This window comes from Sycon ciliatum, chromosome 1, assembly GCF_964019385.1.
Source record: "Sycon ciliatum chromosome 1, ocSycCili1.1, whole genome shotgun sequence".
Lineage (NCBI taxonomy): Eukaryota > Metazoa > Porifera > Calcarea > Leucosolenida > Sycettidae > Sycon > Sycon ciliatum.
The window spans coordinates 72,922,780-72,947,032 of record NC_088643.1 but is presented as its reverse complement, the minus strand read 5'-3'; the positions used below and the strand labels follow the sequence as shown (position 1 = coordinate 72,947,032).

The window sequence follows — 24,253 nt, the reverse complement described above, 5'->3', positions numbered from 1 at the left end:
AGCTGTCGCCTCGAACAATTCCCGAAGCGATACGAAAAGCGGTTGCTGAGTTATCGCACTCGTAATTCTGGTCCCGGGAAATGTGCGTTCAGAGCGCGACGCGCATGTCGACGGCTGGGATTTTCCCTGTTTACGTCACCTGTTGGCAAGGCTACACCGATTCAAATTCAAAAGCAGGTTCCCGGGAGTCTCTACGAAAATATTTGAGCTCGATACGAGCAACAGGGGTGACATGGTGGATTTAGATCGATCTCGAGCGTGAGCTCAGCGCTTTTGCGCGTTCCCTGGCTTGCAGCGCTGGACCAGTGCATCCTGTGGCGCCGAGTGTGGGCTCATTGCGTTCGTTTCGTCAAGACCTTTCCAGGATGCCCAAGATCGTGGAAATCGTCAAATTCAAACCAAAGTTACGTCTAATTTTAGTTTCAGATTTTGTGGTTGCGTGGGCTTGTATACATTTTAATCGGACAGTAAAGGGTTAACGTGTCATCCATCCCTAGTAGCCTGCCTAGTATGGGCATGGGACCCCAGGGGATTCTACTTCTGTGCAATAATGCACAGTGGACTTGAGAACACTGTTGCCTCCGTTGTTTCTGGGTTATTTTATGAAGTCCAAGCGGCCGCCAGTTGCGTTATGCCTTGCGGGTCCTAGTTGTGTTTCTTTGCTCCTGTTGTATGTGTGCGTGTGTGTAGGCGACGTAACACCGGTAGGTATATTGAGAGCCTCAAGGTCTGGACATCGACAACGATACAGCAAGACGATGTAAGTAGCAGATTTTCATGTTGTTATTCGGGAATATTCGCTGCCTCAAAGGTTGGTTGTTTGGTTATCCAGCAGCTGTATGGTTTCATTACATGTAGTTACCAGTCATCACCACCTCTTTCACCTCTGACACTCACTCTCTTTTTTTTTGTCTCTGTTCTGTGCTGCTTCAGAGTCTTGACGTTTTGTGGAGTCAGGTTCAGTTCTTGAGAAGATCAAACTGGCAGGTATGTGGGTAGCTGGGTGAGTGGGTGCGTGGTTGGTGGTGGTGGTGGTTGAGCTGCAAAGAGCATGCTGTCTGAGTTACAGAACTTTTTCACATATCATACACATCGACTAGGTTACGGTGAACTCTCGGATAAGATGATCCAAAAATCGACGCCGAAACTTGGGTAAGACAAGCTCTTTGGCAGACCGTGTTTACTCCATCCGACTTGCAAGTCCTCACATGGATACTATATCTACGAACGTTGTCCAACGGTGTCTTGCGTTTCGGGCACGTTCCACTTCATTAGGTCTCGGCTATTATGCCTGGACTGTCCTCGTATGAGCATCCAACCTATGCAGCTGTGTCTGTCAGCTAGTACAGCTACTATAACAGCCTGTCATCATGAAGTCTCCCCACTGCTCATAGGCAAGCTGAGCAGTATACATAAAGCCGGTTCTGTGGTGGGTGCATGGCCCTGCCCCAAAAATGGGGTATTATTGATAATACCCCATTTACGAACATCTTGAAAGTTTTCGGTTTCACGAGTATACTTTCAAGCCTTCTCGTCAGGTGAAATACAGGCAATGGGAATGGATTAAGTACAAATGTACGGTAAAAAAATAAATAATAATAAACAGCGCAAAGAAACCCTTCAAGATGTTCGTAAAGAGCCTGAAGTGTGTCTTCTTTTTTTTAGCATTATCGCATTCTCGTATCAGAGGAAACTGAATACCCCATATTGCAGTAATTTTCCTGACACTTAGCTCCAACACACTTGCGCTTCGTAGATGTGTTGGAGCTAGGTGTCAGGTCATTGAATGTCTCAGTACCCTCGTCAGTTTTGTGCCTTATTGTCGCATTATCTGACTGTATATTATTGCGTTACCTCTGTGGACTGTTGGTCAAAACTTGTAACAGTTTAGTCCTTCCTCTGTTACATGTACATGTATTTACTGTACTCATCATTACGCTTTCTCTGTTTTTGCTGCCTGTCTCTTCCAGGAGAAGTACACAATTCGCCCATACTTATCGTTTGCCGGTAAACTGGATGATGGCCTCCCGGTATGTTGGCTCCGTTCACAATTACGTGCTCGTAATTATGTCGCCATGAGCTGCAACGTACATGCAATTGAAAGTTCATGCCCAGTGTTGATGTTTACAGCGGTTATGCTATCGTTTGTTCAGTGGATGATTTGAGTGTGATGATGTGGCCCTTTTGAGTGTGATGATGTGGCCCTTTTGAGTGTGATGATGTGGCTCTTTTAAGTTTATGATGATGTGGCCCTTTTGAGTGTGGTGATGTGGCCCTTTTGAGTGTGATGATGTGGCCCAGTGGATAGGAGACGGTAGATGTATGTCTCTTCGCCGATGTATGATTCGTTGTGCTAAGGCTTTTTTGCATGCTTTCCTTGTTTCGTTTTTTTTAATTCTTGCAGCATACCTTACCTCAGAGTTTGCCTGTTCCTGCTCATGATGACGGAATCCAATATCCACAGCATGAAGTCGATTTCAGGCTGTTCGATGATGAGGACGTCCCTCAGGAGGTCAGGGCTGTGTGCGGTTGTGAGTGTGCGTGCGTGCACCGGTCTGTGTTACGGTGTGTGTGTGTGTGTGTGTGTGTGTGTAGGTGGGTGTCTGTGTGTGTGTAGGTGGGTGTGTGTGTGTGTGTGTAGGTGGGTGTCTGTGTGTGTGTGTGTAGGTGGGTGTCTGTGTGTGTGTGTAGGTGGGTGTCTGTGTGTGTGTAGGTGGGTGTCTGTGTGTGTGTGTAGGTGGGTGTGTGTGTGTGTGTGTGTGTAGGTGGGTGTCTGTGTGTGTGTGTAGGTGGGTGTGTGTGTGTGTGTGTAGGTGGGTGTCTGTGTGTGTGTGTAGGTGGGTGTCTGTGTGTGTGTGTAGGTGGGTGTGTGTGTGTGTGTGTGTGTAGGTGGGTGTCTGTGTGTGTGTGTAGGTGGGTGTCTGTGTGTGTGTGTAGGTGGGTGTCTGTGTGTGTGTGTAGGTGGGTGTGTGTGTGTGTGTGTGTAGGTGGGTGTCTGTGTGTGTGTGTAGGTGGGTGTCTGTGTGTGTGTGTAGGTGGGTGTCTGTGTGTGTGTGTGTGTAGGTGGGTGTCTGTGTGTGTGTGTGTGTAGGTGGGTGTCTGTGTGTGTGTGTGTGTAGGTGGGTGTCTGTGTGTGTGTGTAGGTGGGTGTCTGTGTGTGTGTGTGTGTAGGTGGGTGTCTGTGTGTGTGTGTGTGTAGGTGGGTGTCTGTGTGTGTGTGTAGGTGGGTGTCTGTGTGTGTGTGTAGGTGGGTGTCTGTGTGTGTAGGTGGGTGTCTGTGTGTGTGTAGGTGGGTGTCTGTGTGTGTGTGTAGGTGGGTGTCTGTGTGTGTGTAGGTGGGTGTCTGTGTGTGTGTGTGTAGGTGGGTGTCTGTGTGTGTGTAGGTGGGTGTCTGTGTGTGTGTGTAGGTGGGTGTCTGTGTGTGTAGGTGGGTGTCTGTGTGTGTGTAGGTGGGTGTCTGTGTGTGTGTGTAGGTGGGTGTCTGTGTGTGTGTAGGTGGGTGTCTGTGTGTGTGTAGGTGGTTGTCTGTGTGTGTGTAGGTGGGTGTCTGTGTGTGTGTAGGTGGGTGTCTGTGTGTGTGTAGGTGGGTGTCTGTGTGTGTGTAGGTGGGTGTCTGTGTGTGTGTAGGTGGGTGTCTGTGTGTGTGTGTAGGTGGGTGTCTGTGTGTGTGTGTAGGTGGGTGTCTGTGTGTGTGTGTTATGTGTGTTTCATATTGTCACATCATTGTGTATCCATGTGTGTTATGGTCTGTTGATACACTTGCAATGTACTACTGTAGCGGACATGGAAATCCAGTCTATTGACCGGGGCCGCGGCGCCGGTGCCCTCAGCGCGTACAGAACGCTGCGTGCATGCGCAGTGCACAAAGTCATGTTGATCCGATCGCAATGCGCGCGGCATGCGTTTATATGATGCACGTTCTGCTTATCCACGGCTAGGCTGCATGGCCAGCGCCCTGCGGCCGCTAGACGTGCAACCGGATTTCCATGTCCACGACAGTAGTACATTTGGATTAGGGTCAATTTACTAGTAGATCATTTGGCTTGGCTTGGGACATTTTTGCTGTAGACCTAGTTGAGTAGTCCTCCCCCCATGACGTATTCATGTTGACTAGAGTAAATATCAGCTTTTTGATTGTTTGTAGACTCCATCAGTTTTTTTCATTTGACCATCTAGCCGTACATCCCCCCCCCCCCCCTCTCTCTCTCTCTCTCTCTCTCTCTCTCTCTCTCTCTCTCCCGCTCTCTCTCTATCTCTCTCTCTCTCTCTCTCTCTCTTTCTTTCCTTCAGTGTTCTGTTTCTTTCCTATTGTGTGACTGTGCTTGCTCAGGGTGCAAGACCTCTGCATCGCAATAGCATTGAGCGTCACCTAACAGAAGAGTTGATTCACAATACGCTGCACATGTATCACATTGATCGCAAGGACTGGTGAGTATTGGCTGTCGACAGTTGGTAATGCTGATGCTGATGCTGGTGCTGCTGCTGGTGTTGTTTGTATCTACCTGCAATGGTGCACGCTTGTTTCTAAATGTCTTTGTGAAGTTGTAAATCTAGTTCTGTAGTCACTTTTGCCTGTCTGCTGAGTTTTTACTTCATGTGCTGTATCTGTGTCCACTTGTTGCCATCAGTGCCACTCGCCTCATGAATCTGCAGCTGAAAACGAAAGTTCCGCTGGAGTACATGATAGTAGAGGTAGGTTGTGGGTGTGCGTGTGTGTGGGGGGGGGGGGGGGGCATTGGTTATATACTACACTGTACTTTTATACATGTCTTTGTGGCATTAGTCCTGAGGTCTGCTTGAACAGAGTGCCGATTATCTGTGCCCCTTGGGAGCAGGGTCATTCCAGAGGTTTCGGGTGAGGAGTATGTTCGGATAAGGGAACGACCATCTTTAAAAGCATGTGTACTCCCTTGTATTTTCATCATTATTTCTTGTTCTCTGTTGGCAGTAAGACCGGAATAAGACGCCCCCGGCTCCTCAAAACTTCCCATGAAGATTCGTTTTGACAACATCCGGCTGTGCTGCATCCTGTCAAGAGTACACAACCCCTGGGTAGGGGGGTTATGTACTCTTGATCCTGTGCACAAGTGCTGATATGGTGTTATGATTGGGAAGACACTTCAAAAGTTCAAAATTTTGCCCAACATTGTGACCAGGCATTTCAGATAATTGACATTTGAATAATTGGCATTCTTTTGTACTTCGCAAAAAGTAGTCTTGAGTTGCACACTCAAATAGGATACACATGTGCTAAAGTATATTTTGCTGATTGTTGCACTACTTTTAAAGTACTACGCTGTATTAGTATGTGCAGTGAAACCTGGTTAGGAAGAACCGACTGATAAGAACACTGATAAGACAAATGTTTGCCTAAGAAGAACTAGTATTCGTAACTGTATTGGATAACACCCTGTGTATTCACTGGGTAAAACATATGGATAAGAAGAACTCCCGTTGTCGCGAACAAATATCATCGGTCCCTTGATGTTCGTTCTAAAGAGGTTTGACTGTATGTGCATGTGCTGTGGTGTTTGTCTGCAGGCCGTGTTCGCCCAGCTGTTCCACCTTCCCAGTTCTCCGCACTTGCCACTCTTCTACAGCTGTCTGCTGGTGGAGCTCTGCAAGCTCAGTCCACAGTCATTCCCGCAAGTCGTATCCTTACCAGTCAGCTAGTCTTTGCCCCGCCTTGTATGTACTCAAGTGTATTTTGAACCATTATCAAGGCAAACTCTCTCTCTGCATTGTACCGCGCAGCATTCATCCTGCCATTACGTAAAGATTGCATGAGATGCTGAAAGACATCCTGGAATACAGCTGGTATAATCGTGGCCATTATTTGTTGGTCGTCCTACAGTCCATTTCAAAACTATTCGCGTTCCTAGGCAAAAACCGTTATGCCACCATCCATACCACATAAAATCTGTGATCACTTTGTGCATAATTTTTTTCCAAATTGGGCGTCTGTTATCCAATCGTTTAGAAACTACAATTGTATATGAGAGTAATTGTGGAGCGGACCTGAGCAATATTCCGAAAACTATTCTCAAAAAGTTCCAGTCAAATTTGAAATATTTCAAAAACACTACGCGTCTATAGTTTTGAAATGGACTGTAGTTGGCAGTTGAGTATTTTTGTGAGAATCGGTGAGGCCAAAGATTTACGTTAGCTGTACTGACTCGTCACCTGCGAAGGAAAAGCCAGTATGATTCCCCTGGCAAAGTAAACCCACTAGGATTGCGATATTTTTGTAATTCTCCCAGGAAACAAGGAATATGCCAGATTTACATTTTCTGTGAAATTTCAATTTAGTCGTAGGTCTGTTACACTTTGTTTGAGAGACTTATCCCCTCTCCCCTGACTCACTTGTGAGGTCTTCATTCGACTCTAGGGGATATATGGGCGATGTGGTGACCCACCGATGCGAATGTCTTTACTTGATGTGTTCCTCAACACGTCAGGTGATGCGGGTGCTAATCCGGCGTACTTCATTTGAGATATCAGCGAATACTCTGTGACTCTCGTCTGTACGGATTTGTCGCCTACTAGTGTACCCCATGCCAAACAATGTTTGCAGTACATGCACAACTCAAATTCGACATGTTTTGTCCGTTTGTAAGTGCTGGCTGTACTTGGTACGCACATACACGCGTCCACTGCATGTTTATGCAGCAAAGTCGCCTCGTTTATTCCTTGACTAGCACTTAACCGTCAGCTTGCACAAGCAACAGTACTTCTCTACGGACGTCTAGACACCATGAATGTCACGTGTATGGACCGGTAAGTAGAGAGTCATTGGGGCACACGGTTACAGGTTGATGTACATGTACGGGGCAGCCTCTCGGCCTAGGTTCTGCGGTTGTGTCAGGGATGTGTGCCAGTATGGGTAGAGAGCTGTCTTGCTAGCTATTCTGTGTGCTGACTGGCCATGACATGCTTGGTACACATGTGCATAGGTATGCAGACTACTTCTCTGTACGTTGTAGTGGGGTTTAGCATAGTTTAGCATGGTGAGAATGATGGTGTTCTTTTTTGCTTGACTCTATCCACCCGCCTGGACGATCAAAGTACAAGTAGCTGTACTGAAGGATTGAACCCAGCACAAAGAAAATTGATGCTGCTAATTCCTGTGTGCTGTTGCTTGCCCTGGTCTAATTCCAGTGTGTCCATGTATTTGAATGCTGTTGCCTATGCGCATCTACTTCCTAAGGTTCTCTACCTGGTTCAGCTACCATCTCAGCAACTTCCAGTACCGGTGGAGCTGGGAAGACTGGTAGGTGCTGTAGATATGTGGATGGCCTTCAGAGGATGCAGTATGTATACCATAGATACCATAGTGTCTTGTATTAAAGCCTGTCTCATATAGAAGCCTGGTTTTAGTGTGGACATACAGTCAACTTCGCTTATAACGACACTCGGCGGGGCATCACAAAGGTGTCCTTATGCGCGAAGTGTCGTTATACCCGAAGTCTCATTCTATGTATTACAGTGGGATGGGACTTTGCTCTGGGCATGGAAATTCTGTCGTTATTCGCGAATTGTCGTTATATCCGCAGTCGTTATAATATCAGCGAAGTTGACTGTACATAGAAATACCTGTCTCACATAGAAGCCTGCAAAATTTCCCCAAAAAAGTCATAAAAGCCATGGCTTTTATACACGACTTTACGGTATGTGCATGGCCTTCGGAGTATACAGTATGTACATAGTATAGTATAGACGTGTGCATGGCCTTCGGAGTATGCAGTATGTATACCATAGATATGTGCATGGCCTTCGGAGTATGCAGTATGACATACGTGTACTGGTGCAGCACCATTTATCATTTGCTGTTTGCGCACCAACCATGGAGACTGTGTTCTCTTCCCGTCTCTCCTGTCTGGTATTTTCAGGAAGGATGTTGTGGAAATGGACGAAAGTGAGCCGAAGCGCTTGTTTGTCACTGACATGCTGGAGAAGGTCGTGCGGTGAGTTGCAGCAAATTCACCACCCAACCATCATACTGAGTGTGCTGAGCTGTGTGTATCCATGATGCCCTGTTGTTCATCTACCATGTTTGTATCTGTGATGCCCTGTTGGTCATCTACAATGTGTGTGTGTGTATCCGCGATGCTCTGTTGGTCATCTACAATGTGTGTGTGTGTGTATCCGCGATGCCCTGTTGGTCATCTACAATGTGTGTGTGTATCCGTGATTCCCTGTTGATTATCTACAGTGTGTGTATCCGTGACACCCTGTAGCTTGTCTACAGCCTACTTGTACTATGACAGTACAGCTCAACTCTAGCCCTGTGTGTCCGTGTCTGTGCACGCATCATGTCACTGTGTGTGTGTTTCTTCTTCTTTTGCTGTTGCTGTTGCTGTGTTGTTAGGTTCTCCTATCGGGACCACCTTTTGGATTTGCTGCCCGACGAATTTGCCCCGTTGGTGCCGATGGAGACGATACCGCAGTATCGGTATGGCAGAGAAGGTGAGTGCACAGCAGACACTGATGTCTATGCTGTGCCTACGTGTAGCTTTTATGTAACTCCTAATGTCTTCTCCTCTTCTTCTCCACTTCTTCATACCAGTGGTTGTGGTCATAGACAAAATGTTGATTCTATACCTGCCAGAGTTGGGAAAGAGTTTTGAAACTTTTCTCAAGTCAAGAAGTGATCGTTAATGCGTAATTGATTTGCTCCACTCCTTGCTATCTTGTATATTCTCTAATGCTGTAAGCACTCCTTCTTTTCTTTGTGTTGTCGGCGTTGACAGCCTCCAGCCAAGCTTCGGACACTGCCCGTCAACTGGTCAATGCCATAAAGGACAAGGCAGACGCCTCTGCTCTGCAGAGCATTCTAGACAAGCTCGACGGCACACCTGGTTAGTTCTTTGCCTTATGTCAGTGATTTGATTCCGAACCTACTGTTCAGCTGTGGCTGGAGCGAGACTCCTGGAGACACCCCTGTAGAATTTGCATGAAACCTCCCAGTGTGATGTTTTATTGCTCGTGTATGGTGTTGTGTATGGTGTGGTGTAATGGCGTGGTGCATTACAGAGGCGGGTGAGAAGCTGGAGGTATTTTCTCAAGTGATGTTGCAAGTGGGCAGTCAGTCGTTCAGTCACAGCTACGGCGCCATTGCCAGGTAAGCACAGCATTGGTGGGGTGTGGTGAAGTGTGTAGAATGGAGCCGCCCTCCTGCTAGGATATCCTCTGTCAGTTGCCTGTTCCTTTGGCACCTGCTGCTTCGCCTCCCCGCATGCTGTCATTGTGGATGATCATTTGCCTGGCCTGGCCGCACATGTATTATACTATTGTTGGCAACACTGATGTTGTCTGTTCACTACCGTCAGTGGACACACGATACACTCAAGGCCGTGTGTGTGTGTGTGTTTGTGTGTGCGCTTGTGTGCGTGTGTGTGTGTGCATGCGTGTGCACCTGCATGACGGGTATACATGTCCACTGAAAACCATTCTTCTCCTAGATTGCGTCCATTGCTGAAAGAGCTGATCAGAACTGACGAGGAGCGTGCCATTCTCCTGCGCAACGTCGGTGAATTCTGGATCAACCATCACCAGGTGAGAGTGGTGCAGTGGGCAAGGGGGACTGCAGGTTATGGGTGCTTTACTCTCTCTCTCTCTCTCTCTCTCTCTCTCTCTCTCTCTCTCTCTCTCTCTCTCTCTCTCCCTCTCTCTCTCTCTCATGTGTAATGTTTCTTGTATTTCAGTATTTCTAACTTTTCTTTTTGTATCAGCAGTCAGTAGTAATGACGTGTATCGTTGTGTGCTATCCTCTGGGTTTCTCTGTAGCTGATGACTGTCCTCATTGAGAAGCTGATCCGCGCTGGTGTGGCGGACTCAAAGGCGGCCATCACATTTCTTTTCTCGCCATCAATGCAGAAGAATTTCTGCAGGTATGTCTGTAGCTTGACGTAGTGGGTGTGGGTGTGGTCAGGTGTATGTGTGTGCACGCGCCTCTCTCTCTCTCTTTCTCTTGCTCTCTCTCTCTCTCTCTCTCTCTCTCTCTCTCTCTCTCTACCTATCTATCTATCTATCCATCTATCTATCTATCTCTCCCTCTTTCCCTCACTACTCTAAAAATGAGGGTATTTCGAACAGCTTTTCGCTAAGGTGAGGATATATAGCTAAAGCATCGCAGACCTCCTAGTGTGGCCTGTTGCTTTGTATAGTCATATCTAGTTCTATTTGTTGTTATTGTTATTTTATTTTACTTCACCAGAATTACAGGCAGTAGAATGCCTTCTCACTAGACCAGGTCTAGTTCTCACAAATGATGAAGAATGTGAATGAACATGCTAAAGCTAATGAAAAACAAGAAATAGAAAAAGAGGGAAAAACTTGTGTTTTATATTTTATGACGGTATTTGTATGTGAGTGACAGTGATTACATGACAAGGGAAATAAAATAAAAAGATAGACAGAAAAGAGTAAGGAATAAACGAAGCAGATGTATGAAATAGAAATAGAGAAGTTGAGGTATTTGAGGAGAAAAGTCAGTTTGTCGATTAGAGACCAAACCAAAAGATCAAAATGCACATGTCTGACGAATGAGTCAAGACAGAGAAAGCGTGTCAAGAACATCTGGGCACAGCAGGGCTTTGAAACCCAGAATATCTTCATGGCAACGAATATATGCCGGAAGCCTGTTCCAATACACGCTGCCCACGAATTGCATGGACGCTCGAGATGCTGGTCCACGAACAAATGGAATTTGGAGAAGATGTGAGACCTGGCCACGTGTAACACGGCGATTTTAGTCCCGAAAATGTTGTCTTGCCAGCTGCTGCTTTGCCAGTAGCCGCATTGCATTTCTAGACACGTAGCCACGTGAACGTGCACAACAGTTCCGCCTCGTGAACTGCCAGCGTGCCCTCAAGCTGTGATTTGAATGTGAAACCTGTGTCAAACTTGGTCAGGGCGGTCATAGTGCAGACAGCTGAAATCTCTCAAATGCTTAAAAGCATGTCAGCTAGAGACCACGAAACTCTTCAGAGCATCCCAACCTGCCTGAAATATTATACCGGTGCTGTTTCTGGCGAATGAAAGGTATTTGGGCGGAATTGTGAAACAAAGACAAGCCGTGAGAAAATCGCCCAGAGACTGGAAGGTGCTGTCGAAAATTGTGAAAACTACACACCTATATTGTTGAAATGCCCTACACTGCGAAACCTGTGAAAGAGACCACTCTGACAAGGTGACCACCTGTCCTACAAGACCTCTACAACACTTGTAGGATCAAGATCAAAGGGTGCCGTCATGTCCGGTGAAATGGCCCTTAATTAATCAGGGGTCCACCTATAGACTGGGACCATGATTTGGGGAATTCCTTGAGCAGTCCACTTAGACAGGTTTCGGTAATTCACCTCATCATGCAGTAGATGTGTTGTACGCTGCTGTGTGTCATGACCTCATGCAACGTGTGTGTGTGTGTGCTATGTGGTCGTTTGGCATGTCGTTGTGCCATGACCTCATGCCACTTATGTGTGTGCTATGTGATCGTTTGGCATGTCGTCGTGCAGTTTCTTCCCATGGGAAATTCTGGATCAGACAGTCAAGTCACTCATCATGTTAGCTGACAGAGTAAGTTGTGAATTTGTGATGCACCTCTGCTCCTGCTGCTGGACATCATGCCCTCCCGACACAGGTGTGTGCGTGTGTGTGTACATGTGTGTGCATGCACGCGTGTGTGTGCGTATGTGCGCTCGTGTGTACGTGTGAGAGAGTGTGTGTGTGTGTGTGTATGCGTGTGGAAAAATGAAAAATAGGGATTCACTGGCCAGAAAAAGTCACTTCAATCAGCTGTGTGGTGGATACCAGGCTAAAAATAGTGGCGGTCAATTCATCAGCCTTGCAAGCTGTTGAATGGTGTAATCCCAGCACAAGTTGCTATGTCTAACATAGCTGTTCGCTATCATCGCTTCCGCGATGGGCAGGTCTGAGGTCTGAGGTATGCGTGTGTGTGCGCACGTGCATGCATGCGTGTACATCTGTGTGTGGCTATGCTACGAGACCAGAATTGGAGTTTGCATTCCAAAGGAGAACATAGTGGCCTTGACCTGCTGACAAACACTAACTGGTACATTGCAGGGCTGCCACACTTGGAGGGAGAAAAATCTGACGGGGGTCCGGGGGTGTCCCGCGGCGGAATTTTTTAGCAAAATGGCTTGCTGTTGGGGCCCCAGAACACATTTTTAACTGTCCACACACATGCAAGCACGTGTGCATTTTACAGCTACATGTACATGTACATGTACAATGACTGGCCAAACGCGACCTGGAAGCGCCGAATGGCCAACTGGACTAAAAAGCGCTCAAAATAAAATAATCGGTTGTCCCTCTTTGGGAACAAAATCGGTCGGTTTGTCCGACAGGCGATCAAAAATCGGAGCAAGTGGCAGCCCTGACATTGTACTAAGACGCTTATGTGTGTGTGTGGGGGGGGGGGGTGCATATAGTGGTTCATAGCGGTTGTAAGTGCAGTAGTGGTTCATAGCGGTTGTAAGTGCAGTAGTGGTTCATAGCGGTTGTAAGTGCTGTAGTGGTTCATACACTCATTGCCGAAGATGCGTTGCCATGGTGCAAAAATGGCGTTGGATGGCTACGCCTGAGCGCTCGCGCTGTCATCGCAGCCCACGACACGTCTTCCTGCTGTGCTTTCTTGACAAAATTATTTGTTTCGCTTTGTCCTTGTTGCTGGAGGGTTTGATTCTTTGAGATACTGTAGAGCGATTTGGAGTTGGTCAGCCGAGAGTAGTCGTGAGAAATGGAGAAAGAACGTGAGAGAACCTGAACTGCGGATAAAGTCGCTCTGTTCCAGCGGAGGCGAGCAGAGGGTTACGATCTCAGTGCCCAGGCACGTCGCTCCTGATTATTTCGAGTGGCTCGATGTGCAAGTGGCACTCGAAACCAGCACTGTGCAGAGTACCGATGTTCCTGCCAGTGTCGCTGCTTTAGCCGGGCTGGCGCTGGCGTCTCCAGCGCAAGCAGTAGCTAAAACCATTCCTGAACCGGTTCCAGTCGAACAAACTGTCGCTGCAGCTAGTGTTGGTGTTGTTTCTTCGCCTTCAGTGTCCGTGGGGTCAGCCGCAGTGGAATCTGGCACTGACAGCCAACCTGCCAAGAAGCCGAAAAGAACTTCAGGCAACTGTGCTGTTCCGCTCTGCAGTAATCGGTCTTTAGATTATGTCACTTGCATTTCATCGTTTTCCCAGTGATGCAGAAAGGTGCAAGTTATGGCAATTTGAAATTAGGAGGGACGTGGGATCAAATTTCAAGATCACATCAAACACCAGAGTATGCAGCTCTCATTTCAAACAAGATGATTACGTCGGCAAGCTCCTGTCTGGTGAGGAGCCAGAAAGAAAATGGCTCAACCCCACCGCTGTGCCAACCCAGTTCCAGTGGACAGCAACTCCTAAACCAGCGAGACGAGTTCTGAAGAGAAAACGTCAAGAGTCTGAGGAGCCACAAGATATTGATGATGCCGGGGTCGTTTCTGTGGTGTCTGGTGTCTGTTCGGCTATTGACCCAGCACCGACCCCTGGTCCTGTGCAGGGTTTGCCATGTGATCACAGATATATCAGTGTAAGTGACCCGAGTGAAGTTGATGATCACATGGCTGGCCTAGAAAAAAGACTTCAGTGAAATTAAAAAAGAGTACGAGAGCCTGAAGTGTCGTTCGATCGATTTAGCCAGCATCAGAAACAATCCTGACAAGTTCAGGCACTTCACCGGGCTGCCTAACTACGCAGTGTTCTCTGCCCTGTTCAAATACCTCAAACCCAAAGCCAAGAGGATGCAAACTTGGCGCGGCCTATCTACACTTAGCCATTTGTATGCCACTGGTCCTCAGCGATGGCCATTAGACGTTTCACCGACACTGGCTGACCATCATCATCACAGAATATGAATTTGTTCCAATAAACACTGCGCGAATGTGAAAAAGATTGTTACATATATTCCACCGCAAATACAAGTTCTATCAACCAACCAAGTATTCCACTTAGCTCATTCTGTGCATTCAGAAATGATTTGTTCCAGTAATAATCTAACATCAGTCCGAAGTTATTATTCAGAAATGTCTGGTAAGTCAATGTTTTACTATGATGACAGACCATTTTGATCTCTGCCAATTTCTGGTTTGAAAACATAAAAATGATGATTATTGATCCAGAAAGTCGTTAAAAAATCAGTGCAATCGATGACGAGTTTTCGGTTGTTTGTGAGGGGTTGAGAGGTGAGGTGGAATGAAATGTTGCTTTCGTTCACAGTGTACTGTGTTTATGTTGGACAAGATGATATAATTCACAAACGTCAACAGACATGACGAGGAAAGATCAGAAGAGAAGCCATGATCTAGAAAAACAGTCAGAAGCACAAGCGTGCATGCATACAACATGTCTGTTACGGAAGGTCCAGACAAACTCTGCATGCCATGGCTGCAAAAATCATCCTGCGCAAACAGCAAAGCCGCGACATGTGAACAGCACTCTCCTTATCCGGAAATGCACTGGCAGTATCCACCTTAGCACACTGGAGCGTCCCTGCTGATGCAGACGATACACGTGTAGGCTTGCTTTGATGTATCTTGTGATGGCCAGCATTTCGCACGGACGAAACAAAAGTGTGTTCCACCTGCAAACAGGTTTTCCTCCAAATGGTGAAGGTGGTGCTCATCAAATAATTGGTACGCACAAAGTTGCTTGTAGCACTGCAAGCTCTCCTTGTCATAATCTTTTTCCGGGGAATTTAACAGATAGTGCTTGACAGCCTCAGTAATGAAGAAAGGGATTTTAGTTAGGCGAGATAGAGACCAGCCAGATGTTATGTGTGAAAAGCTTGGTAGCTTCTTGTACGCTGCCATTACTGGCTTTGGTAATGCAGGCTTGTCTGCCTCCTGGAACCCCTTCGCCAGCAGTACTCAAGTGGAAATGTTCACAGATGAGAAGGTAAAGATCACGTCTGGATACACGCCCTTGGTAGGGAATACTGTTTTTGCAAAGTTGGTGCAGCCCTTGCATGCGTAAGCGCATGATATCCCCACAAGAGGTGGGAGCGCGCAGGACAGAGCTGGACAGAAGTGAATATGTGGCCCTTTCAGTAGCAGCATCAGCTGCTGTTTGCGCTGGCCCTGAGCAGCGGGTTTTACAGCAGGTTCAGGAGTGGTTTCAGCTACTAGGTATACTGCTTGCACTGGAGACGCCAGCGCCAGCCCGGCTGAAGCAGCGACACTGGCAGGAACATGGGCACTCTGCGCAGCACTGGTTTCGAGTGCCACTTGCACATCGAGCCCCTTGAAATAATCAGGAGCGACGTGCCTGGGCACTGAGATCGTAACCCTCTGCTCGCCTCCGCTGGAACAGAGCGACTTGATCCGCAGTCCAGGTTCTCTCACATTCTTTCTCCATTTCTCACGACTACTCTCGGCTGACCAACTCCAAATCGCTCTACAGTATCTCAAAGAATCAAACCCTCCAGCAACAAGGACAAAGCGAAACAAAATAATTTGTCAAGAAAGCACAGCAGGAAGACGTGTCGTGGGCTGCGATGACAGCACGAGCGCTCAGGCGTAGCCATCCAACGCCATTTTTGCACCATGGCAACACAACTTCGGCAATGAGTGTATAGCGGTTGTAAGTGCAGTAGTGGTTCATAGCCGTTGTAAGTGCAGTAGTGGTTCATAGCGGTTGTAAGTGCAGTAGTGGTTCATAGCGGTTGTAAGTGCAGTAGTGGTTCATAGCGGTTGTAAGTGCAGTAGTGGTTTGTATGCACGTATAAGCTAGTGTCCCATGGTCTCTTGGACACATGATTGATTTTCTTTGCTGTTCATGTTTGTGTATGCTTGTGTGTATCAGCTACATGAGAAGCTGGATGCAGCACGCCATGAACACTGGAAATCCAAGGTAACTTGTCACTGTCGTGCTCTGCTAGTTGCTAGCTCATACTTGAGTTTGTCTTGTGTGTATGTGTGTGTGTGTGTGTGTGTGTGTGTGTGTGTGTGTGTGTGTGTGTGTGTGTGTGTGTGTGTGTGTGTGTGTGTGTGTGTGTGTGTGTGTGTGTGTGTGTGTGTGTGTGTGTGTGTGTGTGTGTGTGTGTGTGTGTGTGTGTGTGTGTGTGTGTGTGTGTGTGTGTGTGTGTGTGTGTGTGTGTGTGTGTGTGTGTGTGTGTGTGTGTGTGTGTGTGTGTGTGTGTGTGTGTGTGTGTGTGTGTGTGTGTGTGTGTGTGTGTGTGTGTGTGTGTGTGTGTGTGTGTGTGTGTGTGTGTGTGTGTGTGTGTGTGTGTGTGTGTGTGTGTGTGTGTGTGTGTGTGTGTGTGTGTGTGTGTGTGTGTGTGTGTGTGTGTGTGTGTGTGTGTGTGTGTGTGTGTGTGTGTGTGTGTGTGTGTGTGTGTGTGTGTGTGTGTGTGTGTGTGTGTGTGTGTGTGTGTGTGTGCTGTGCTCAGTGATGCGTATTTTGTACTTACCCATGTCTCTTGCATGTGCATGTATGTGCATGGGGGGGGGGTAGTTGTTGTGTGCCGTGTGCAATAACAGTTATGAACCTGCCTTTGTCCACTGCACCCGTTCATTCCTATGCATTCCTATGCTGTTGCTGTCTCTAGGAATCAGACAGCAGGAATGCGCTAGATATGGTGTCCGACAAGACTCTGGGTCTTGAGAAGGAGGTCGACAAGCTGGTAGCAGAGGTGGATGAGGCAAACGAGAACATCAAGAAGCTCTTCCTGCTACTCTTTCAGGTAGGCGAGCAGTGTATCAGCATCCACTGCACGTTGTAGTACTGTGTAGTGATGGCTAGTGATGGCTGGTGATGGCTAGTGATGGCTGGTGATGGCTAGTGATGGCTGGTGATGGCTAGTGATGGCTGGTGATGGCTGGTGATGGCTAGTGATGGCTAGTGATGGCTAGTGATGGCTGGTGATGGCTAGTGATGGCTGGTGATGGCTAGTGATGGCTGGTGATGGCTAGTGATGGCTGGTGATGGCTAGTGATGGCTAGTGATGGCTGGTGATGGCTAGTGATGGCTAGTGATGGCTGGTGATGGCTGGTGATGGCTAGTGATGGCTAGTGATGGCTAGTGATGGCTGGTGATGGCTAGTGATGGCTAGTGATGGTCGGTGACTCAGGACCTGCCTGAGCTGGCTGCATTAATGCCTAATACTGCCTCATCCATGTAGAATGTCATTGCATCTTGCCGCAGCAGAAGCAGTAGGACAATTCTGCTACACAGCAGAGTGTCCACTTGTGCTTGTACAGGTAGACTCCCTTTAATTCGAACCTCAAATTGCCAGGCCCGAACTTCGAATTATCCGGAACTTCGAATTATCCAAATGCAGCCCCATGCACTGATATGTATGTCAAAATGCTTGAAATCGCATGCTGAATATTGTTTGCACATTTTTATTTGCATCAACGAAACATAGGTGGTCGTACCGGTACGCGGTCATGTACAACGGATTATCAAAACACAGGATCGACACAAAATCATTCTGACATTATCTTCATCTTCTAGTGAAGAAGTTGTCAGTCACTGCAGCTTTCCTGAAACAATTTCAACGGAAAAGAACTGCGCTGCCTAATCCGCGTCATGAAAGGCCGTTGGACAGCAGCACGTCGTTCTGAAGAACAGAAGTGGAGCAAAGGCATAGACAAAATTTACGACGTGTTGTGTGCCAACACCTCCGCGCACGAGCTGGCGCGGTAAGAAAGGCCATCGAGATCCGCGAAGAGAGTCAGCCACCTGGAAGAAGTCGTCTTCAATCAAACCTTTGCAATTTGCCTCGCACGGGCTTGAATCAAATTTCGAGAGAAGGTGGGTTTCTTGAACGCTATAGTCGATCCTGCAGCGGACCATCGATCGATTTTGAGCTACTCTTGGCTAGAGAAGGAGAAAAGAAAGAACTTCGAATTACAAGGTTAGCAACTCGATCTCACTTCGAAATAAGCGTTCAAAGGACATAGCCAATGTACTGTAAACAGCTCTTCTGTACGAAGACTGGGTTCGAATTATCCAACCGGCGCACTTTTCGTACTTCGAATTATGCATTCGATTTTGACTTGAAGTGACTTGCAGAAGATCGGTACGACGAAAAAGTTCGAATTACACGGAATGTTCGAATTATACCGTATTCGAATTAGAGGGAGTCTACCTGTAGTACAGGATCAGTTTTGTGAGCAGGAGTGTTCCATGTGTTTGTATCCATCACTCTGGCCCTACTATACACTGTACCTTACAAGCCAACAGCTGGCTTGCAACTTACTTGTACATCCACAGCACAGTGTTTTGAAGCGTCATCAGAGATGTGCCACAAGACATGACATCCTATACAATCATCTTTAGTTGGTGGCACTTGAAGAACCAGGATGTCTATAACTCTTTATCATTATTTTCTTTTTCGACCGGTGTGCACCGCTTTGCAGACTGCTGCTGCTGCTGTATGAAGCCGGTGTGGGTTGATGTTGCAGCTGTACACGCTGTCTTCTTTGTACTGTCCCACTACAGAATCATTGTCTTATTGTCTTATTGTTGCTGATTCTTGCCTGTATTGTTAATGATGGTGGTGGTGTCGTCACTACAGCGCTTTGTCATCATTATTCAGGAGCATTTGGAAGAGAACAAGGGCAAGAAGTCTCTGTGGCTGAGGTGTTCTCTGGAGCGCCTGCAGCAGATGCTGACCAGTGTAAGTGCTATTTCACTCATTGTGTAAGACTCCTGTGTGTGAATATAATGTGCTGCATGGCTCGTTCGTCTGCATTTCACCTTGTGCAAGACTTCTCTGTGTACATGGCTGTTGGTCTGCGCCACTCAGTAGCGTGCCCTCGCAGTGAGGCGCGCATGGTCTAGGCTTCCTTCCGGCCCATTGAGCTATGTACAGGGAATACCACTCTGTGCCCATTGAGCTATGTACAGGGAATACCACTCTGTATGTACAGGGAATACCACTCTGTGCGCTGAGCTATGTACAGTGAATACCACGCTGTGTGTACAGGGAATACCACGCTGTGCGCTGGTATGTACAGTGCTGGCCGGTGAAATACGACCACTCACTTTCCAGGGCCTTGCCGTCGAGCTGCATTGTTGAGGTGTGAACTAAGCTAGTTTGAACAGCCGCCAGCCAGGTGTTTGACTAGGATAAACGCAGAAAATGTACCCGTGGTCAGATTTTGCTGCCGCCAGTGAAAGCGTCATGTTAGTGTCATCAACGTCATTGCGTGCGTACCTGCAATAGTTTCATTCTGCAATGCAAACCTCAGAACGAAATCCATAAGCATGATCTGTTTCTTGATTCTGCTTGCTGTTGTGTTCACAGCATCGTGATCATGTTCAGAAGTACGTACGCTCGCTGGACAATCTGATCTTCACGGACGAAGTTGACCGCCGTATACTGGCTGTGTACAAGCGCTGCAAGGTCATCATAGCGTGCCGCTACTACCACCGTGTGGCCCCGCAGACGTGATGCGTTAGCTGCCACGCACCTGGGCCCCTCGCTTCCTTTCCCACCCATCTTGCCATCTTGCTGCCAACTGTTGTGTATAGAGTTATCTGCCATAGGTACACCTACGCTGCCACCGTTGCCGCCGTCGTCGTCTCGTCGTCGACTTTTGATATGATGTTTGACTAAACCGCCCTAGGTTCCGCCTCTCTGCTGCCTATTCCTCTGCTGCGTGCCGTAGTGCGTGATGAAGTTGGCCCTTCCTGCCTTGGCTTTTAAAAATCATGACAGCGGCCCGACGGCTGGTGCCGTGGCCAAGGTAGCCATGACACGTGCGTCGGAAAAAGGAAAAAAACTCCTCTTCTTGATGGCTTGTCTGGACAGTCTACAACCACGAATCACTGTCAGTCCCAATGAAAAATAGAACAATGTACCTCTGCTCCCATGTTAGTTGACCGCCAGGTAGCCAGGTCTTGTCTACCCAGAACAGCAGCAGCAGCAGCAGTAGTAGTAGTTTCACTATGTTTTGGCCATGGTACCGGTATGTGTGCAAGCTGGCTTCCACAGTATACGTGTATCTCTCACCACTGCAAGATGTCCACGTCTGTGTACCACCGTGTGTACCACAGGCTGTTACGTACTGTAGGCATGCTCAGTGCTGGCTGATGTACAATATGTGAAAACTGATATAAAGTACGACACTATTGTTTTGCCCGTGCAGCCGCGTGATTGAGTAATGGTTTGCCAGTTGGTGTGTTTGCTTGTTTCTTGCTCCACTCGCAGTACTCTGCTGTTAGCAGCTTTGCGGCCTTGTGATTGTTTGTCCGTTTATGACTTGCACTCTCCCCATACATCCTGGTGTTGATCGCCTTGATCCTTCCTCACTAGCAAGTTCTCTGCTGCGCTCTTGTATTTTGTTGTGTACCGTAATTTCCAGTAAATTAGTTTTGCCATGTTTGGACTATGCTGCTCTGCTGTCTAGATATTGCTGTCATCTACTTTGATCTCTTATGCTGGGCTTGCAAGCCTGCCTGATTTCAGAGAGAGCTGTGCAACCATTGACAGTTTTCAAGTAGCTCCACACATGCTTGAACCATTGGCAGTTTTCCAGGAGCTCGGCACAGGCTCTGAGCTTACGAGATTGCTTTACCAGACTGAGTGTGCAAGGGTGGCTTCAACAACGTTACTTCTGTCATATGGGTTGAAGCATGGTTGATGAAGCTATCTGCAATTTCCACCTGACCAGCAAGGACTGATCCGATTGCAGTGTGAAACAGATCACAGGGCTTTTAGCATAGGGTGTTTGGAGATGTTGTTGTCAACACCCCCTCCCTACACACACACACACACACACACACACACACACACACACACACACACACGCACACACACGCACATACACACACACACACACACAGAGTACAACAGACACAATGGTAGCATTGAAAGAGCAAAGAAACACAGACACTGTGCTTGGTCAGGTGGAAGCAAGCAGAATAATTTTCTGCACACAACCAACAGTTACAAGTAGGAGTCATTGGGTTGTGAAGACAGGCAGTACTATGTAGCAGGGCCGGAGGCAGCTTCCACGGAGCGGTGCGGCCGAAGGGCCATCTTTAATGGGGGTCCTCCCGCAGAAATTTTTGGAATTTAGACGGCAAATCCTGCAATCTGGGCGACTCCCTGTACAAAATCATACATCGAAACTTTTTGTCCCCGGTTTTGGACGTTCCACGTGGACTGACTTTTTGGGAAGTAACATTTGCAGATCCTGCCGGCAATTCTTTCGGCAAAATATCGAAGAATTGAAAGAGCGGAAATTGCCAGCAAAATCGGAGCAAAATATCGAGATGTTGGGCAAAATCGATGCCTGATACTTGGATTTCCGTGTTTCTTCCCCGTTCAGCAGGATACACTGCCAGGATGAGATCATGTCACCACTGGGATTCACTGTGGATCGACGTGATTTTGGAAAAACTCAGGGACACGTGCGTGGAAACCGGTGTTGAGAAAGCGACCCTGCGATTTTTATGTAACGTTGTACGGGATTGTACGGGAAGTGGATAAAATACACGTTTTTCCGGAGCAAAATGGAGCAAAATATCGAGATTCCTGTGCCAGGCTCGGCAAAATATCGAGGCGAGCGGAGCAGAATCTGTCTGGGCCTAGCGCCTGCCCTGTGTAGTCAGGATTCAGGAGTGCTACTGCTATGCATCAACCCAGGGCTAAACAGGAACCTGTGCGCTACAGTGGCAGGAGCTCTCAGTCTCGGTCCCCCAAACTACAGTAGGGTTTGGTTGTGCACAATTTTGAATGTTGCTACATGTAGTACACGTATATCACGCACCCATATAATAATTATTATGGTCACAACACGATGGAGACTGCGACATGCATCACAACTCTTGCTGCACATGCAACCCTGCTCCTCCCAGGTGCCACACAGGAGCAAGACGCACCTACATCGCGCCACCTGTCGGCAGCGTCCTCCACACAGCGTAGTATAGGTGCTGTACAGCACTCAATCTTGCTGTGATCCGAACAGCAGCGGCCAGTACCGGTATACTCAACACAGGAGAGGGCACACAGAGTCGAGTTGTAGAGTCAAGAAAATCTCAATTTCGCACATGAAAATAGAAGAATAGAAGGGGATATTATCAACCCGCAAACTAAGTGCTTGATAAAGAAACAGAATATATTGTTATAGAGTACTTCAAAGTCCAATCAGGAGAGAATCTTGCACTAGCAGAAGCTGCTCAATGCTCCACACCAAAGGTGACGCAAATAGGAAAGCTAGCTGCGGCGGTAAAAGTAGGCGACTTGAAGAGCGAGGAAAGATTCTCTCAAGTCGGAATGTCGGTCGGTCACAGTTCACAACGGGGTCGAAAAGGACGGATGAGGCCCGTGTGCAGACCGGGGAGTCGGCACACGGATCATAATAATAATAAAAATGGTCATAAACTATCTATCTAGCTATGTAGCTATGTAGCTAGAGGCGCAGGCGGCAGTACTAGCAGGCAGCAGCACTGTAGCAGGAGCCACGGTCATAAAGTCGTAAGTCAGCAAAGTCTTTGTAAGTTGTAGTCGGTTATTCGAATACCAATACATGTTGGCGGTGGTGGTGCATGTTCTCGGAGCATACTGGTGACATTGTGCCTGATCATGCGGCGCTCAGCAGGCAGTTAACAATGGTGCCCGTGCCGCAGTGCATACTGCTGACATCAGAGTGCCGGATACACTCAGTAGGCCAGTGCACCCGTCGGTGGACGCTGCTTGGTCAGTCTCCATCCCGAGAAGACACCGATCACCAAGAGCCCAACGGCAACGAGCAGTCCAATGATAGAGGACAAGTACCAGACGTCCGGATGGGATTTGTACACATACCAACTCACAATGACACCAACAGCAATTACTGCACCAGCCAAGGAGTTTATACCATCAGAATACAAGCTGGGGCTCATGACTCGCTTGGACAAGCTGATCTTGGCCACGGCAAGCGCTACGCACAGCGCAAGGCTGATAAACGACACTATCAGGATGCTATAGCTTTCACTCGGATCCAGACCCACAATTAGTCTATACATACACTTTGCACTGATCACCAAGAAGGCAACGACGAACAGCAAGGCGATCCTCAGGGATGCGACCCGTTCCAACTCCAGCTCATAAGAATTGGACGTTGCTTTGCTGTTGGGCCAAAAGCGCCACAGCACGAACGCAGTTGACAGGAAGTCCAAAACACATGTGGCACCAAAGCCAAACAGTGCATCATTACCTGCACCAGAGGCTAGGATAAACGTTGCAATGGCCAGCCCAAGAGTTACTAACAGCGACACGATGCAGAGTGCAATGGCGTAGGGCCTCCATAACTCGACATGGGGCCGCAGTGTTACTGCACCGTTCACATCATAGTTTTCATCGGCCACAGAGAAGCACTCGTAATTCTGCTTTTTCGGATCCTGACCACCAAACGGCTGAGCAAGCTTCTGCTTGGCCGAGTCAGCGACAGTCATGCTGGAAGACACAGCGCTGGCAAAGAGATTTCAACTAAACTAAAGCCAAGGTATATCATTCGGGTCTGGTGTACATGCAGGCGCCAGCCGAGGAAGTAACAGTTAAAGTTGAATTCAGCTCGCTTTCTCCAGCTTTAGTAAGTAAGAAAAGTTAGTTGAAGAGGAGAAGAAGTCGAAACAACTGGTGACTCGGGCTTGTCAAAACCAAAATAGTCCCCATGCATACGACATGCACAAGTCGTAGATCTATGCACTGTCAGTCAGTTCTCGACTGCTTGGTACATGTACTACATAATTCTTGCCCACACGGACACACTGCATGCTGCTCCATGCTGCTCCATGCTGCTATGTCACGTGAGCAACAGAGCAGTATGAGATCATTGTTCACATCAGCATCTGTGCGCTATAGGCTAGCAGCAGGGTGCATGCCATGCCCTGCACATACCGGTATGCAATATGGGGTACAACCAAGAGTATACTCTTGCCGTCTTGGTACATGTACTACCGGCAAAGACTCCTTCAATTCAGTCTTGCTTCAATTCAGTCTTCACAGTCTTCTCCACAATACAAAGTCATGTAGTGATGTACATGACTGTCTAGTCTGTTGTTCCTCTGTAACGGGTGTTAGTACTGTTACTCCTTTGTATGTCTAGACTATAGCTGTGTTGTGTGGAAGCCAGCAAACTCATGCCTTTTCATTGCGATTATTATAATGCGAATGATTCTGTTTGTGGACGTGTGACTGCACTGTCTGCACTCTGCAGTATGATAATATGATTAGTTTTGTGCCAGCCATGACAAGAAGCTTGCTAGCT

At 47.7% G+C, this 24,253-nt stretch overlaps 2 protein-coding genes across 2 annotated transcripts in view; one reads left to right on the top strand and one right to left on the bottom strand.

Annotated features, from left to right (window-relative positions):
• LOC135805334 (nuclear cap-binding protein subunit 1-like) overlaps positions 1 to 20,561 on the top strand; it is a 28,595-nt gene extending 8,034 nt beyond the window's left edge. The window contains exons 9-28 of the mRNA XM_065319355.1: positions 691 to 760; positions 934 to 987; positions 1,971 to 2,030; positions 2,405 to 2,512; positions 4,331 to 4,428; positions 4,629 to 4,692; positions 5,542 to 5,652; positions 6,713 to 6,777; positions 7,208 to 7,270; positions 7,890 to 7,964; positions 8,369 to 8,466; positions 8,751 to 8,858; positions 9,034 to 9,121; positions 9,462 to 9,555; positions 9,787 to 9,890; positions 11,517 to 11,577; positions 15,852 to 15,899; positions 16,597 to 16,731; positions 18,571 to 18,672; positions 19,303 to 20,561. Of these exons, the coding sequence (XP_065175427.1) occupies positions 691 to 760; positions 934 to 987; positions 1,971 to 2,030; positions 2,405 to 2,512; positions 4,331 to 4,428; positions 4,629 to 4,692; positions 5,542 to 5,652; positions 6,713 to 6,777; positions 7,208 to 7,270; positions 7,890 to 7,964; positions 8,369 to 8,466; positions 8,751 to 8,858; positions 9,034 to 9,121; positions 9,462 to 9,555; positions 9,787 to 9,890; positions 11,517 to 11,577; positions 15,852 to 15,899; positions 16,597 to 16,731; positions 18,571 to 18,672; positions 19,303 to 19,449 (1,753 nt within the window). The 3' untranslated portion in view covers positions 19,450 to 20,561. The remainder of the gene's footprint in view (positions 1 to 690; positions 761 to 933; positions 988 to 1,970; positions 2,031 to 2,404; positions 2,513 to 4,330; positions 4,429 to 4,628; positions 4,693 to 5,541; positions 5,653 to 6,712; positions 6,778 to 7,207; positions 7,271 to 7,889; positions 7,965 to 8,368; positions 8,467 to 8,750; positions 8,859 to 9,033; positions 9,122 to 9,461; positions 9,556 to 9,786; positions 9,891 to 11,516; positions 11,578 to 15,851; positions 15,900 to 16,596; positions 16,732 to 18,570; positions 18,673 to 19,302) is intronic.
• Positions 20,562 to 22,664: 2,103 nt separating this feature from the next.
• LOC135806986 (transmembrane protein 163a-like) lies at positions 22,665 to 23,438 on the bottom strand. Its single transcript, XM_065321094.1, has one exon. It carries the CDS (start codon positions 23,436 to 23,438, stop codon positions 22,665 to 22,667), a length of 774 nt encoding a protein of 257 aa, XP_065177166.1.
• Positions 23,439 to 24,253: the final 815 nt, after the last annotated feature.